Source organism: Bombina bombina, chromosome 6 (genome assembly GCF_027579735.1).
Source record: "Bombina bombina isolate aBomBom1 chromosome 6, aBomBom1.pri, whole genome shotgun sequence".
NCBI classification, from domain to species: domain Eukaryota; kingdom Metazoa; phylum Chordata; class Amphibia; order Anura; family Bombinatoridae; genus Bombina; species Bombina bombina.
The window spans coordinates 477,661,794-477,677,941 of NC_069504.1; the positions used below are offsets into that span (position 1 = coordinate 477,661,794).

At 38.1% G+C, this 16,148-nt stretch overlaps 1 protein-coding gene across 4 annotated transcripts in view; it reads left to right on the forward strand.

The window, feature by feature from the left end:
• Positions 1–16,148, forward strand: part of DAPK2 (death associated protein kinase 2) — a 169,112-nt gene that overhangs the window by 71,731 nt on the left and 81,233 nt on the right. For all 4 annotated transcript variants that reach the window (XM_053717284.1, XM_053717281.1, XM_053717282.1 and 1 more), the window contains 3 exons: positions 329–550; positions 8,125–8,263; positions 13,690–13,819. In XM_053717284.1, coding sequence (XP_053573259.1) covers positions 329–550; positions 8,125–8,263; positions 13,690–13,819 — 491 coding nt within the window. The remainder of the gene's footprint in view (positions 1–328; positions 551–8,124; positions 8,264–13,689; positions 13,820–16,148) is intronic.

Sequence of the window (16,148 nt, forward strand, 5' to 3'; positions counted from 1 at the left end):
GGAATAAACTTCCTCAAGAGGTAGTAGCAACAAACACTGTGGGGGACTTTAAAAATGCATGGGACAAGCATAGGGCTATCCTACGAACTAGATAAGTTTATACTGTTAGGTAAGGTGGGGCAGACTTGCTGGGCCTATGGCTCTTATCTGCCGTCAATATCTATGTTTCTATGTTTCTATGTTACAAGACAAGTGATACAATCAGCTAACCTGCAGTCACCTATTGTAATCCTGTTAGTGTGTCCTGAGGACCGGAGTGTACTCACATACAGCACATACTGCCTGTGCTGCTGTCCTATACTCACACTCTTCCTACTCTCTCTCCCAGTGGGCAGTTTGCCATCGTGAAGCGATGCAGAGAAAAGAGAACAGGGGTGGATTATGCTGCTAAATTCATTAAGAAGCGGCAGAGTCGGGCCAGCCGCAGAGGGGTCACCCGGGAGGAGATTGAACGTGAAGTAAACATCCTACAGGACATACAGCATCCCAATATCATCACCCTTCAGGATGTGTATGAGAATAAGACTGACGTGGTGCTCATCCTGGAGCTGTAAGTATGAGGGATTTATTATCACTGAAATGAACAGCCTCATGAAGGTATTTAATGAGTTGAAGGGTTATGAAGCAACAAGTGAGCATTAAAAAAAACAAAAAAAAAAAACAAGTGAGCATTAACATTCTGAACATGGTCATTCTAATTAAAGAGACAGTCAACACCAGACTTTTTGTTGTTTAAAAAGAAAGATAATCCCTTTATTACCCATTCCCCAGTTTTGCATAACCAACACAGTTATAATAATACATGTTTTACCTCTGTAATTATCTTGTATCTAAGCTTCTGCTAACTGCCCCCTTATTGCAGTTCTTTTGACAGACATGCAGTTTAGCCAATCAGTGCTCACTCCTAGGTCACTTTACGTGCATGAGCTCAATGTTATCTATATGAAACATATGAACTAATGCCCTCTAGTGGTCAAAATGTATTCAGATTAGAGGCAGTCTTCAAGGTCTAAGAAATTAGCATATGAACCTCCTAGGTTTAGCTTTCAACTAAGAATACCAAGAGAACAAAGCAAAATTGGTGATAAAAGTAAATTGGGAAGTTGTTTAAAATTGCATGTCCTATTTAAATCATGAAAAAAAATTTTTTTGACTTGACTGTCCCTTTAACCCCTTAATGACCGAGGACGTGCAGGGTACGTCCTCAAAAAAAAGGCAGTTAACGCCTGAGGACGTACCCTGCACGTCCTCGGTTTGGAAAGCAGCTGGAAGCGATCCTGCTCGCTTCCAGCTGCTTTCCGGTTATTGCAGTGATGCCTCGATATCGAGGCATCCTGCAATAACCATTTGTAGCCATCCGGTGCAGAGAGAGCCACTCTGTGGCCCTCTCTGCACCGGACATTAACGGCTACGTTCGTTGGTGGGTGGGAGCCGGTATGGGAGGTGGGTGGCGGCCATCGATGGCCTTTGTGATGCGGAGGGGGGCGGGATCGGGGGCGGGGACGACCGGGGGGACGCGCACGGACGCGCGCGCGTGCACGGGGAGGCCGGGCGGGCGCGTGCACGGGGAGGGAGCGGGTGGGAACCACTACCTACAGAAAATGTTTATGTTAGAAGTGGGGATCAAAGGGGTTAATATGGTTTTTTTTGGTGATCGGTTTGGCTGGTGGGGTATTGGACTGTGGGGGGGAAGCTACACTACAGAAACAAAAAGTAAAACATAAAAAATAAAACATTTTTATTTGCAAACTGGGTACTGGCAGACAGCTGCCAGTACCCAAGATGGCCCCAATAAGGCAGAGGGGGAGGGTTAGGGAGCTATTTTGGGGGGATCAGGGAGGTTGGGGGCTAAGGGGGGACCCTACATAGCAGCATATGTAAATATGCTTAAAAAAAAAATTTTTTTTTTTTTTTTTTATACCTTTTATTTTAGTACTGGCAGACTTTCTGCCAGTACTTAAGATGGCGGGGACAATTGTGGGGTGGGGGAGGGAAGAGTGCTGTTTGGGAGGGATCAGGGGGTGGGATGTGTCAGGTGGGAGTCTGATCTCTACACTAAAGCTAAAATTAACCCTGCAAGCTCCCTACAAACTACCTAATTAACCCCTTCACTGCTGGCCATAATACACATGTGATGCGCAGCAGCATTTAGCGGCCTTATAATTACCAAAAAGCAACGCCAAAGCCATATATGTCTGCTATTTATGAACAAAGGGGATCCCAGAGAAGCATTTAAAACCATTTGTGCCATAATTGCACAAGCTGTTTGTAAATAATTTTAGTGAAAAACCTAAAGTTTGAAAAAGTGAACAATTTTTTTTTATTTGATTGCTTTTGGCGGTGAAATGGTGGCATGAAATATACCAAAATGGGCCTAGATCAATACTTGGGGTTGTCTACTACACTACACTAGAGCTAAAATTAACCCTAGAAGCTCCCTACATGCTCCCTAATTAACCCATTCACTGCTGGGCATAATACACGGTTGGTGCGCAGTGGCATTTAGCAGCCTTCTAATTACCAAAAAGCAAAGCCAAAGCCATATATGTCTGCTATTTATGAACAAAGGGGATCCCAGAGAAGCATTTACAACCATTTATTCCATAATTTCATGAGTTGTTTGTAAATAATTTCAGTGAGAAACCTAAAGTTTGTGAAAAAATTTGTGAAAAAGTAAAATAATTTTTTTATTTGATCGCATTCGGCGGTGAAATGGTGCCATGAAATATACCAAAATGGGCCTAGATCAATACTTTGGGATGTCTTCTAAAAAAAAATATATACATGTCAATGGATATTCAGAGATTCCTGAAAGATATTAGTGTCCCAATGTAACTAGCGCTAATTTTGAAAAAAAGTGGTTTGGAAATGGCAAAGTGCTACTTGTACTTATAGCCCTATAACTTGCAAAAAAAGTAAAGAACATGTAAACATTGGGTATTTCTAAACTCAGGACAAAATTTAGAAACTATTTAGCATGGGTGTTTTTTGGTGGTTGTAGATGTGTAACAGATTTTGGGGGTCAAAGTTAGAAAAAGTGTGTTTTTTTCCATTTTTTCCTCATATTTTATAATATTTTTTATAGTAAATTATAAGATATGATGAAAATAATGGTATATTTTGAAAGTCCATTTAATGGCAAGAAAAACGGTATATAATATGTGTGGGTACAGTAAATGAGTAAGAGGAAAATTACAGCTAAACACAAACACCACAAAAATGTAAAAATAGCCTTGGTCCCAAACGGACAGAAAATGGAAAAGTGCTGTGGTCATTAAGGGGTTAAGGAACCCAGGACAGGCCATGTTCTGTGAGGATATTATATAACTCTTCCTTCCTGTGACTTCCTTCCCATCCTGCATAATGTGTATCACAGAGCAAAATATCCATTTGTACAAGGGCCCACGCTCCCTCACAACACCGCTATCTGCATACAATGTTGTTTTATAGAAGAAAATTACCTTCAAATGAAATTGAGACCCATATTAATGGTTACAGCCTGACTTTATCAGTATTTAACTGATTTGCCAATCTTCAAAAACATATTTAAATTACTTACTGCATGGATAAGTAGCAAAAGAGCAACATACAGTAAAAAAAACCCTGTCATGTTACACAGTATTGATACGGGTGTTTATCCTTAAAGGGACAGTGAAAGTCAAAATGATTCAGATAGAGCTTGTAGTTTTAAACGGACACAGCTTGCTTTTGTGCTTTTCTGCCGCACCCTAGAGAGGCCCGAAAAGAAAGTCTGTGACCTGCAAATACTGCAAGGCAAATAGCTGGTTTTGATAATACGCAGCAGTTTACTAGGTTACAATTTGTTTCTTTTTCCCAGCTCTAGGGAGTGTGGAACAAAGCATAATTATTAAACAAAAGCAAAAAGTGTTTTAATGTCCCTTTAAGATACTTTTTGAATTCACTTCTGTTATCAAATTGACTTTGTTCCCTTGGTATCCTTGGTAGGCTCAGGAGAAGCAATACGCTACTGGTAGCTGGTAATTGGTGGCTATGCACATATGCCTGTTGTCATTGGCTCCCTAGATGACTTCAGCTGGGTCCTAGCAGTGCATTGCTGCTCTGAGGCTAACTCTAAAAATGTGTTTACCTCCTTTGCAGGCATTAAATACATAGGGGTTAATCACAATCTTGCACTTGTTTTTGGTAGATAATGATTTCTGAACTTTAGTGGTGATTCACTCCCCTTCAGATTCAGCTTTTTCGATGCACTTGTTATTTTTAAAAAAGGCAGTTTATCTACTTGAACACATGGAGCATTTAATTATAGCTGTATACTTTGATATTATTAAACGTTACTCTTTTAAGAGTAGATGTATCTGGATGATGTCTGTTTTAATGAAGAAGATGCAATAAACTTCATTTTGGATCTCCTGTGAGTATTTTCCATTTAGTGGGAAACTTACCAGGAGATAATACACTATTTTGTGATCCATTTCTGTAACAAATTGAAGCTCGGGGAGTGAAGCACCACTGTTGCAAGGTGGGATTTGTGTATCAGTTACAGGTGAAACTGAGGCTTGCAGCATCCTCTTAAAGGGAAGTTTTATTCCATATTTGCATCTGTTACACACACTGTTTTTTTTTTTTGTTATATTTTTTTCTGAATGTTAACCAGTATTGCCTGTGCCTGTTTCCAGTTATCACAATCCGAAAATGCCTCTGCAATTCATACACCTGAAAATCTTTACCTCCCAAAAACTAAATGCTCAGAATTAAAGACAAATGTCAATTTCCGGGGTTTAGCAATAACATAACAGGTTGCTTGATCCCTTTAAAGGGACACTAAACCCAAAACATTTCTTTCATGATTCAGATAGAGAATACAATTTTAAACAACATTCCAATTTACTTCTATTATCTAATTTGCTTCATTCTTTAGATATCCTTTGTTAAAGAAATAGCAATGCACATGGGTGAGCCAATCAGACGAGGCATCTATGTGCAGCAACCAATCAGCAGTTACTGAGCATATCTAGATATGCTTTTCGGCAAAGTATATCAAGAGAATGAAGCAAATTAGACAATAGAAGTAAATTAAAACGTTGTTTAAAATGGTATGCTCTATCATAATCATGAAAGAAAAAAATTGGGTTTAATGTCCCTTTAAGGACACTAATAGGTGATACATGTGCAGTTAATCTGTTGTGCTCCAAAACCATAGAGCTATGTGTCAGAGTCAGACTGGGAGATTAGACCGGCCCTGGAAATTTTATTCAGCACAAGAATATTAATTTTTACTTAAAAAAAATACGATTAATGCATTTTAAAATGAAATACAACAAAGAAATTGATTTTCTTTTATATTTTGGTCTCTCGTGACTAAATCACCATATCCTATGCACTCAGTCTAGTGGGACCTGTATATTATCATTTTTCATTGCCACAATATCTGCAGTCAAATTTGTCCTCATAGTACAATGTGCAAACCTGTTTAGAGCTGATTTATATCATGTCTGTGGTTGACCAGAAGGAAATTGCTGATCATTGACTTCCCCTAGAAGTTGCCGTTCTGGTATCTTTCAGCAGTGTACAACAACAAGGCTAGAAGATTTTATTATCTAGTTCAAATGTTTGTTTCCGAAGGAACCCGTAAGTCTGTTTCAACTGTGCCCTTTAGTGTTAGTGGAGAATAAAATCATTTTATGGACAGCTTGTCAATCATTAATTTAGACGAGTATCTGTTGTCTTATCAAAGCTTATCAGAGCAGACATCAGCTGTGCCTTCAGCCACAACAGATATGTCTACATGTTTAAGAGAATTATAGATAGATAGATAGATAGATAGATAGATAGACAGATAGATCAGTGTTCTCCACAGAAAATGTTGTCAGACATGTGGCATTATGAAGTAGTCGGGTGGGGGCAGTGTAATTTTTTCTACTATTATATCATTTTCTGCTATCCAAATCACAAATTAATTGCACAATTTAACATAAATGTATAATTTGTCCAATTAAAATTGAACATTTTTAATATTAGCTCATTTTAGCTTAATATTGGCTACAGAAAAATCAGCTGGGTGGTGCACCCGCTAAAAAGGTCCTGGGGAGAACAGTTTACACTGAATAACTTATTTGTATATAGAAAAGTGTCATTGTGTTTAAAAAGAAGTGTCACTTTATTCCAGGGGAAGTGTGTATAATGTTGCTAACTCAGGTAAATTTAAAGGGACAGTCTAGGCCAAAATAAACTTTCATGATTCAGATAGAGCATGTAATTTTAAACAATTTTCCAATTTACTTTTATCACCAATTTTGCTTTGTTCTCTTGGTATTCTTAGTTGAAAGCTTAACCTAGGAGGTTCATATGCTAATTTCTTAGACCTTGAAGCCCACCTCTTTCAGATTGCATTTTAACAGTTTTTCACCACTAGAGGGTGTTAGTTCACGTATTTGATATAGATAACACTGTGCTTGTGCACGAGAAGTTATCTGGGAGCAGGCACTGATTGGCTAGACTGCAAGTCTGTCAAAAGAACTGAAAAAAGGGGCAGTTTGCAGAGGCTTAGATACAAGATAATCACAGAGGTTAAAAGTATATTATTATAAATGTGTTAGTTATGCAAAACTGGGAAATGGGTAATAAAGGGATTATCTATCTTTTAAAACAATAAAAATTCTGGTGTAGACTGTCCCTTTAACCATACATAAAGTGACATAAAAAAGGAAATGCACAGAAATTAATTTTAGTTTTGAATAGAAGTATTTTTGCAATAAACATGTATAAGAAAAAAATGCTTCTAGTAAAAGTTATGACTGTTTCAGTGAGAGATTTTACTGTGGAAGGAGCATATGTACATATGCATTATGCACCTGCATTCAAACGCTGCACCTGTTTAGAGAGGATATATTGCATCAGCATCATTGCTGACAAATATATACCACCCTTGTGTAACCCGAGCAGGCGCAGTGGTTATACAAGGGTGTATAGGGCATATGTACAAACATCCTCCATACACAGTGAAAGTTGTTACTGAAACAGTCATGTAATGAAAAAAACTGCTTCTTTTAGCACTGATGGAAATTTAGGTGTATTTTAATTTTGACTAAATTAACCCTTTCATGACCGGGGTAAAATGTCTACATCGGAACAGCGTTCCGATGTAGAAAAATTGAAATCACGCGATCGTGCAAAAGATTGCGAGATTTCAATTATGGGATTGGGTCTGGGGGGCGTCCCTAATACGCTAGGAACACCCTCCAGACCGCGAACGGAACAAGAGCAGTTTTGTAAATGGAACAAGTGCACTTATCAGGTACTTTACACAGAAAAACAGGCAAGATAAATAATGTATGTTTATTGCAGAGTTGTTTTACTTCCCTTAAATAAACATTTTATAGAGGGATTAAACATTGTTTTTAATGTCCCTTTAAAGCAGAAATCTTGCAGGGATGTCAAATGATCCAATGGGAAGACGTATGTATAGTGGTGTAGTAGTAATAAATGCAAACTGCATAAGAACCGCATGTTTAAAGGGATATGAAACCCAACAATGATCTTTTGTGATTCAGACAGAGCAAGACATTTTTTAAAAAGTTTCCAATTTATTTCTATTCTCAAATTTGCTTCATTGCTGGTATTCTTTGTTAAAAAGATACCTGTGTAGGGGACTGGAGCACTACATGGCTGGAAATAGTGCTGTTGCAAATGGATAACATTCTTGCAAAACAGCTGCCATATAGTGCTCAATGCGTGCACGCTCCTAAGTTTATGTCTTTGCTTTTCAACAAAAGATAGCAAGAGAACAAATAAAATTTAATAATAGAAGTTGTTTAAAATTGCATGCTCTACCTGAATCATGAAATATTTGTTTTGTGTTTCATGTCCCTTTAACTGGCGAAAAGGACGATGTCACCGTCTATAAATTAAATTAAATAACAGATTGAAATATATTTAAATCTTTAGCTTTACCAAAATTTGTTAAAATGAGTTAAACACATAGTTAAAGTCAGCACCATTCTGGCAATTCTCTACTGGTCATGGGTTGGCAGCATATGTGTTTAACCCAGTGCAGTGTCCACAGCTTACTTTACCTATGTGTTGTTTGTTTCCAGGTGAATACATTTGACCATAACTGTTTTTTTATTATTTGTATTATAACAGTGTTTCTGGGGGAGAACTATTTGATTTCCTAGCTCAGAAAGAATCCTTAAGTGAAGAAGAAGCTACAAGGTTCATAAAGCAGATCCTGGAAGGGGTTAATTATTTGCATACTCTGAAAATTGCGCACTTTGACTTAAAGGTGAGATGCGTTGCAGAGTCAATATGTCAATGAAACGAACAAAATTACCAATCACTTTAGCTATCAAAGTCAGCCAAGGGGCTAATGCTTTAGAACAATGGTTATAAACAATTTTATTCCGTCACATTCCTAACTTTTTTAATGCAAATGACACCAATTAGGGTGTTCTTATACACATAGCAGCTAAACATGGGCATATAATGGCTATTCTAAAGGCTCAGCAAACTCTTCCAAGGAAATTAGAGTTTCTTTCATAAAATGATGAGAGTCCACAGAGCCATAACATGTGGAATAGAATTCCTGCCACTAGGAGTAGACAAATAACCCCAACAACAAGAGCTTTTAATTCCTCCCACCTCCCAGCACTACCCAGTTTGCTATTTGTCTCTCAAGATTGAAGGTGGAATTAGAGGTGTTTCAGCTATTAAATTATGGATTATGTTATGGGAGCTCAGGCCTATGTGAGACCCTTTACCCTTTGGACTGCCAATTCAGAAAAAAAGATGGGGTACAGGAATACCAGGTTATGTGCACAGTATCTCCCTATGGGATTTCAGCCATAACTCCCCTCAGGTGTCGCGGCGACATGTCCCTTAAAGGGCCATGATACCCAAATGTTTAAACACTAGAAAGTGATGCAGCATAGCTGTAAAAAGCTGACTAGAAAATATCAACTGAATATCTCTATGTAAAAAAGAAAAATATTTTACCTAAAAAGTTCCTCAGTAGCCACATCCAATTGTAAAGGACTTCTAAGCAGCAAATCAGTATGTCTGTCCCGGGATAGCTAAGGGAGTGAGCTTACGTGCACACTCATCTTATTTCCCTATTCAGTTTAAGGAAGTTTACTATGAAATCTCATGAGAATTAAGTGAAATCTCAGGAGATCACAGTAAAAGAGTTCATGACCTCAGCACTGCTGATGCTGATTGGCTGCTGTTCATTTCTTCATTTTTATTTTTTTTACCTGCAGCTGAACAGCAGCTGAGTATAACTTTTTACACAGAACTTACTCTGCTGAACTGAGGATATTGTGAGGTAAAATATCTTCCTTTTTTATATGGAGATGCTAAGGTAATATTTTCCTGTCAGCTTTTTACAGTTATACTTCATCAGTTTCAAGTGATTTAGCATATGAGTATTATGTCCCTATCACCTCCTCCTGTGATATTAAGGTATTTCCTCTCATATCCTCACTTGATGGGCTCTCTACGGGACACAGCTACAGATCTTGAAGGTAAACTTACAGGCTATTAGTATATATTTTTTAAGTATACCATAGCCAGAGGGGACTCAGCCTTCCTACCTACAGACACCTTTCAGTAATCAGTTTTTTACTTCTAATACTCTTATGGGAACCTCTAGATGCTTAGAAACCATGCAGCAGCTTATCAGCGGTTAGATACGGTTGCTGTCTCCTGTTCTTCAGAGACAGTTAACATAAATATTTGCTAGAATTAGGTAGTTTTAGCCCTTTTTCAAGTATATTCTCAGGCAGTCCAGGAGCAGTGGCAGTTTCTTAAAGCCTCATTTTCACACTCTTTTCTCCCTGCTTCTCAGGAGGTGGCCATTTCTCATAGGAAAGTTTGTTCATGATTTCTATCAATATTCCTCTCTTTTCGATAGCTTAGCCCTGGAGGGGGTGAGTAACTCATCCACAAGAGATGCTAGAAGGGTGTTGGAGGGTCAATAGAGGAAAATTTATAATTTATATTTTATATATTTGTTTGGTCCCATTTTAACTGATTGTTTCTGGGTATTAGGCTGATAATAGTAGCAGGGTTTTTTCCCTCTACTTTGATTTATTTAACATTTTGGTGATTTTTATCTCACTCATTTGTAATCTTAGCTGCATACTCATAGCTGTGTATTATGCAGTTTGACATTTCTTCGCCAATATCACTATGTCCGACCCTTTAGAGAGTAGATCTACCGATCATACCTCTATACAATTTTTGTGTGTACTTTGCAAAGCTGTACAGTTTGTCAGGCTAACCAGTTATGTAATGCTTCTGTTCCTAAGCTCATGCACGTAAATCAGCCTGAGGCCTTTTTTCCAACCAAGGATTTCTGTCCTGCTCCAGTATACATTACTCAGTTAAATGTTATTTTTAAAGCTCCTCCTAAAACCCTTGAAGTGTTTCAGGTCTCTGATTTGGTTTTGGACATAATTCTCAAAGAAAAATACCTGGCATTCCATTCGCCCCTTCTTTCAGATTTAAGACAATGTATCCCATTCCTGAACAAAATGCTACAATTTGGGAAACTATTTCAAAGGTGGACAGAGCTATTTCCACTTTGGCACAGCGTACTACTATACCTCTGAAGATAGTACCTCTTTCAGAGATCCAATGGATTGCAAATTGTCCTTTCTACAATCAGGACTTCTACTGAAACCAGCAGTTGCTATCACCTGTGTTGCTGGTGCCACAGCTTTATTATGTGATTCCTCATCCCAGGAGTGAATCTTCCTCTTAAGATGTCTAATACTTTAATTTATGATGCAGTCATGGACTTCATCAAAATTGATGTCAGGAATATGTCACTTGCAGTCCTGACAAAAAGGGCCTTATAGCTGAAGTCTTGGCCTGCTGAAATGGTGTCCAACAACAGGTTGATGTCTCTTTACTTCCAAGGATAGATCCTTTTTGCATCTGATTTAAATTATATTATCAAAACTGTTACCAGTGGTAAGGAGCTTTTCTAACTCAGAATAAGAAGTCGAAAGGAAAGAATAGACCAGGAAACAGTGTTTGCTCCTTTTGCTCCCCAAGAGATCAAAGTCTTCCTTTTCCCAGGAGACTGAATCCTCCAAGTCTGCCTAGAAACCTGGATCTTCTTTGCCAAAAAATAAGCAGAACATCTAACTTCAATTCTAAATCTACATGAAGGTGCAGCCCCGAAACTCTTTGCTGGTAGGGGGCAGACTGAGTCTTTCTCAGAATGCTTGCTTTCTTTCTGTTCAAGACCATTGGGTTTTAAACATAATTTCCAAGGGTTACAGAATAGGTTCAATGTGCCTTTCATTTACAGAATCTGGCAGAACAAAACTTCAGAAGGCATGTTTCCTCCTTCAATGCTATGCTTCTCCAACTGTAGCACAATGCATGGAGGTTGTGTGTCTGATGGTAGCTGCTTCGGATGCAGTTTAATTTGCCCGCTTTCACTTGCGGCCTCTCCAACTATCTATGCTCAAGAAGTGGACAAAGAATGATCTGCAATTGGATCAGCAGATTGTGCAACATTTGTCAGTAAGACAATCTTTGTCTTGGTGGATGCAACATCTTACTTCGATCGATGGGGCATCTTTTCTTCAGCCTCCATGGGCTATAGTGACCACATAAGCCAGTCTTTTGGGTTGGCTGTGCTCTCTGGGAGTCTGGTCCCCTCAGAGGCCAGGTTACCGATAAACATCCTGGAGCTTCGAGCGATTCTTCAATCTCTTCAGTTATGGACTTTTCTAAAAAAGGAAAAATTAATCGGTTTTCATTCAGACATAAACCATCAAGGAGGGGCTTGCAGCCTTCTGGCTATGCAGGAAGTATTTCTAATCTGGGCAGAACACAATCATTTTGTCATGTCATTGTCAGCTATTCACATTCCAGGAGTAAAGATTATCTCAGCCGTCAGTCTGTTCACCCAGGAGAGTGGTCTCTCCATCAGGATATTTTTGATCAGCTAGTTGCCAAGTGGGGGTCTTGCGTATTTAAATCTACTTCTCACTTGAATCACAAACTTACTAGTGTATTGTGCCAGATCCAGGTATCCAAAGGCACAAATGATAGGTACCATGAAAATCTCACCATCTTTTAAATTATTATTTTTTTAACAACTGCACAGTAATATTCCATGGTTGAGCAGCAGTTTTAAACAGTTGCCTTATTTATCTCCATTTAAGCTTGTGCACCAGTGCACTGTTCAGGAATCACAATGCATTTGGCACTTGTGCAGTGTAGCCGCTTTACAGTGAGTTAAACTCATAGTTGCAATGGGATGTTAGCATAATTTAAAAAAAAATCTATAGTATTAGAGAATTATGTTATTGCATTAAAAAGTCTTTTTACAAATGTTATTAAATGATGTCAGTATTATAAAGCTGTCCCTGGTAGGAAATGCATGTGCTTGTGAATCTTGATATAAGGTACAACACAGCCATTTCAAGGGCTAAAGCCAGGGTTGGCAGAGAGGGGCATGGGGGTCAGGGAAACAGGTGGGCAGCATAAAGAGGAGGTTACAGAGCAAATGCTTGTGAATCCTGCACATCAGGGTCAGCACCACACACATCGGGTAAATAAATAGAAGGTCACAGGAGATACAAGTTGTGATGCCTGCACCCTTATTCTGTGCCCTAGCCATCAAATGCTGTCACTTTATATAGTCACAGAGTTCACACATTCACACTCTACCTACAAGTATACACATATTTACAGTCTTTTAAAAAAAAAAAAAATTGTAAAATAATTTGATCTACATGCAAAACATTGGTATACAACAAAGGACTCCAACTGTGCCCCCAGCATCACACATACACATGTAAATTGTAAGCTAACTGGCATGAACCAATCAGATTTTGTCATTTGATAGTTATAATGAATAGGCTGTCCAAACAACACTGTTATATTCCAGCTACATTTTACTTGTGTTATTGACTTTTTTTAATATGTAGGCTGAATAAATTTACTAAATTGTCAGATGGAGTAGAGTGGTAATGTAGTGAAACAGCAGTATGATATATTATTATCAGTTTTAATTGTTATAATGGATCAGAGATGAATGCTGCTTTTTTCTTTTTTTTTACATAATTGAAGTCTGATCAAATGACTTCTCAGTATCCTAAGGCCTGCAATAAATGTATTAATACTGCTAGCAAACATTGCATTACAGCGTCATTAAAATCTATCTAAATGTTCTAGACTTTCTCACTGTCTTCTAAGGACCTCCTTCATACTTCCTATTATATAATTAATATATATATTATATAATTAATATATATATATAGCTGAAGGACAAAGCACTCTCTGGTCTTATCAATTGTACAACACAAGTTTATTTACAGTGAAATTTCGGGGTGTTCTGATGAAGGGGTGAACACCCCGAAACGTCACTGTAAATAAAAGTGTGTTGTACACTTGATAAGACCAGAGAGTGCTTCTTCCTTCATCTCTATCTACTACTCTTAGCACCCTGGCATATGAAGCTTGTTAGTGGGAGTGCACCTATCTCTACATGTTTATATATATATATATTAAAGCAAGTCATATATTTTGGAAAGGGGGGGGGAGATCAAAAGTGATGTATTGCATCACAGATGCAAATCTTTATATTTTTTGTAGCAAAATAGCACAGCTCATGTTTCTAAAATCAGATTTATCTGTGCTTTTTGTATAGTTGTTGTTCTTTTTTTAACTATATATTCATTTTCACAGCCAGAGAACATTATGTTGTTGGATAAAACCATTCCTGTGCCCCATATAAAGCTGATTGATTTTGGTCTGGCGCACAAAATAGAAGATGGAGTGGAGTTCAAGAATATTTTTGGTACACCGGAGTTTGTAGGTGGGTAGGATTTAACTTTTTACACATTATGGGCCAGATTACAAGTGGAGCAATATTCAACGCTCCCGCTTGAGTGTTAACTCCACTAGAAGTAAGCTTTTTGTGCACATCGGGTATTGCTCGTGTTAAAAGTAAATTGTTTTCGCTTGCGCGCTAACCCAACACATGTAAAAAGCCGAACTTAAAATACCGTACACACAAAACATTCCCCCAAAGAAGTCAATAGAGCAAAGAAAGTGTAACACCCACTCATGCGCAAACCCGATTGCATATTCTCAAGTGTCTTTATATACATATATACACATATAAATACTTAAATACGTATGTACACACACACATATATATATATATATATATATATATATATATATATATATATATATATATATATATATATATATATATACTGTATACAGTTGTATTCAAAAGTTTAGGCACCCCTGACAATTTCCATGATTTTCATTTATAAATAATTGGGTGTTTGGATCAGCAATTCCATTTTGATCTATCAAATAACTGAAGGACCCAGTAATATTTCAGTAGTGAAATGAGGTTTATTGGATTAACAGAAAATGTGCAATATGCATCAAAAAGAAATTAGACAGGTGCATAAATTTGGGCACCTTTGTAAATTTGTTGATTTGAATACCTGTAACTACCTAGCACTGATTAATTGGAACACACAATTGGTTTGGTGAGTCCATTGAGCCTTGAACTTCATAGACAGGTGCATCCAATCATGAGAAAAGTTATTTAAGGTGGCCAATTGCAAGTTGTTGTTCTCTTTGACTCTGCTCTGAAGAGTGGCAACATGGGGGCCCCATAACAACTCTCAAATGACCTGAGGAACATAGTGAGGAAATGGAAGACCAAAGGCACAGTTCTTGTTAAGGCCAGAAGTGGCAGGCCAAGTAACATATCGGAGAGGCAAAGGCAAAGGATGTTGAGAATGGTCAAAAACAACCCACAGGCCACCTCCAAAGACCTACAACATCATCTTGCTGCAGATGGTGTCACTGTGCATCGTTCAACAATTCAGCGCACTTTGTACAAGGAGAAGCTGTATTGGAGAGTGATGCAGAAGAAGCCTTTTCTGCACACACGCCACAAACAGAGTTGCTTGAGGTATGCAAACGCACATTTGGACAAGCCAGCTTCATTTTGGAAGAAGGTGCTGTGGACTGATGAAACAAAGATTGAGTTATTTGGTCATAACAAGGAGCGTTATGCATGGCGGCAAAAGAACACAGCGTTCCAAGACAAACACTTGCTACCCACAGTAATATTTGGTGGATGTTCCATCATGCTGTGGGGCTGTGTGGCCAGTGCCGATACTGGGAATCTTGTTAAAGTTGAGGGTCGCATGGATTCCACTCAATATCCGCAGATACTTGAGAATTATGTTGAGGAATCAGTCACAAAGTTAAAGTTACGCCGGGACTGGATATTTCAACAAGCAAACGACCCAAAACACTGCTCAAAATCTACTCTTACATTTATGCAAAGGAACAAGTACAATGTTCTGGAATGGCCATCCCAGTGCCCAGACCTGAATACCATTGAAAATCTGTGGGGTGATTTGAAGCGGGCTGTCCATGCTCGGCAACCATCAAACCTAACTGAACTGGAGATGTTTTGCAAGGAGGAATGGTCCAAAATACCTTCATCCAGAATCCAGACACTCATTACAGGCTATAGGAAGTGTCTAGAGGCTATTATTTCTGATAAAGGAGACTCTACTAAATATTAATGCAATATTTCTGTTGGGGTGCCCAAATTTATGCACCTGTCTAATTTGGTTTTGATGCATATTGCACATTTTCTGTTAATCTAATAAACCTCATTTCACTACTGAAATATTACTGTGTCCTTCAGTTATTTGATAGATCAAAATGAAATTGCTGATCCAAACACCCAATTATTTATAAATGAAAATCATGGAAATTGTCAGGGGTGCCTAAACTTTTGCATACAACTGTATGTATACATATATATCCATATTTAGACATGTATATGTATGTATCTCTATGTTAAAGCCCTTTGCCGGACTTTTTTCTTCTAACAACTGAGACCTCATATCTTTCAGCCCTTATAACTTTTTGTGTAATATTTTTTTAATAATTTTTATTAGATGGTGTTGTTATGAGTGTAACTATACTTTGTAATGTATTTTTGATGTGTTTTGTTTTTGCGAAACAGTTAACCAGAGCTTTAAGTTCACGCTAACCCTATGAGCGTTAACTTCAGTTGCGATCAAACCATCCCGCTTACTTTCAACTTGTAATATGAGCGAAACACCCGCGATAAACCCCTTTTCACTTTCGCGTAA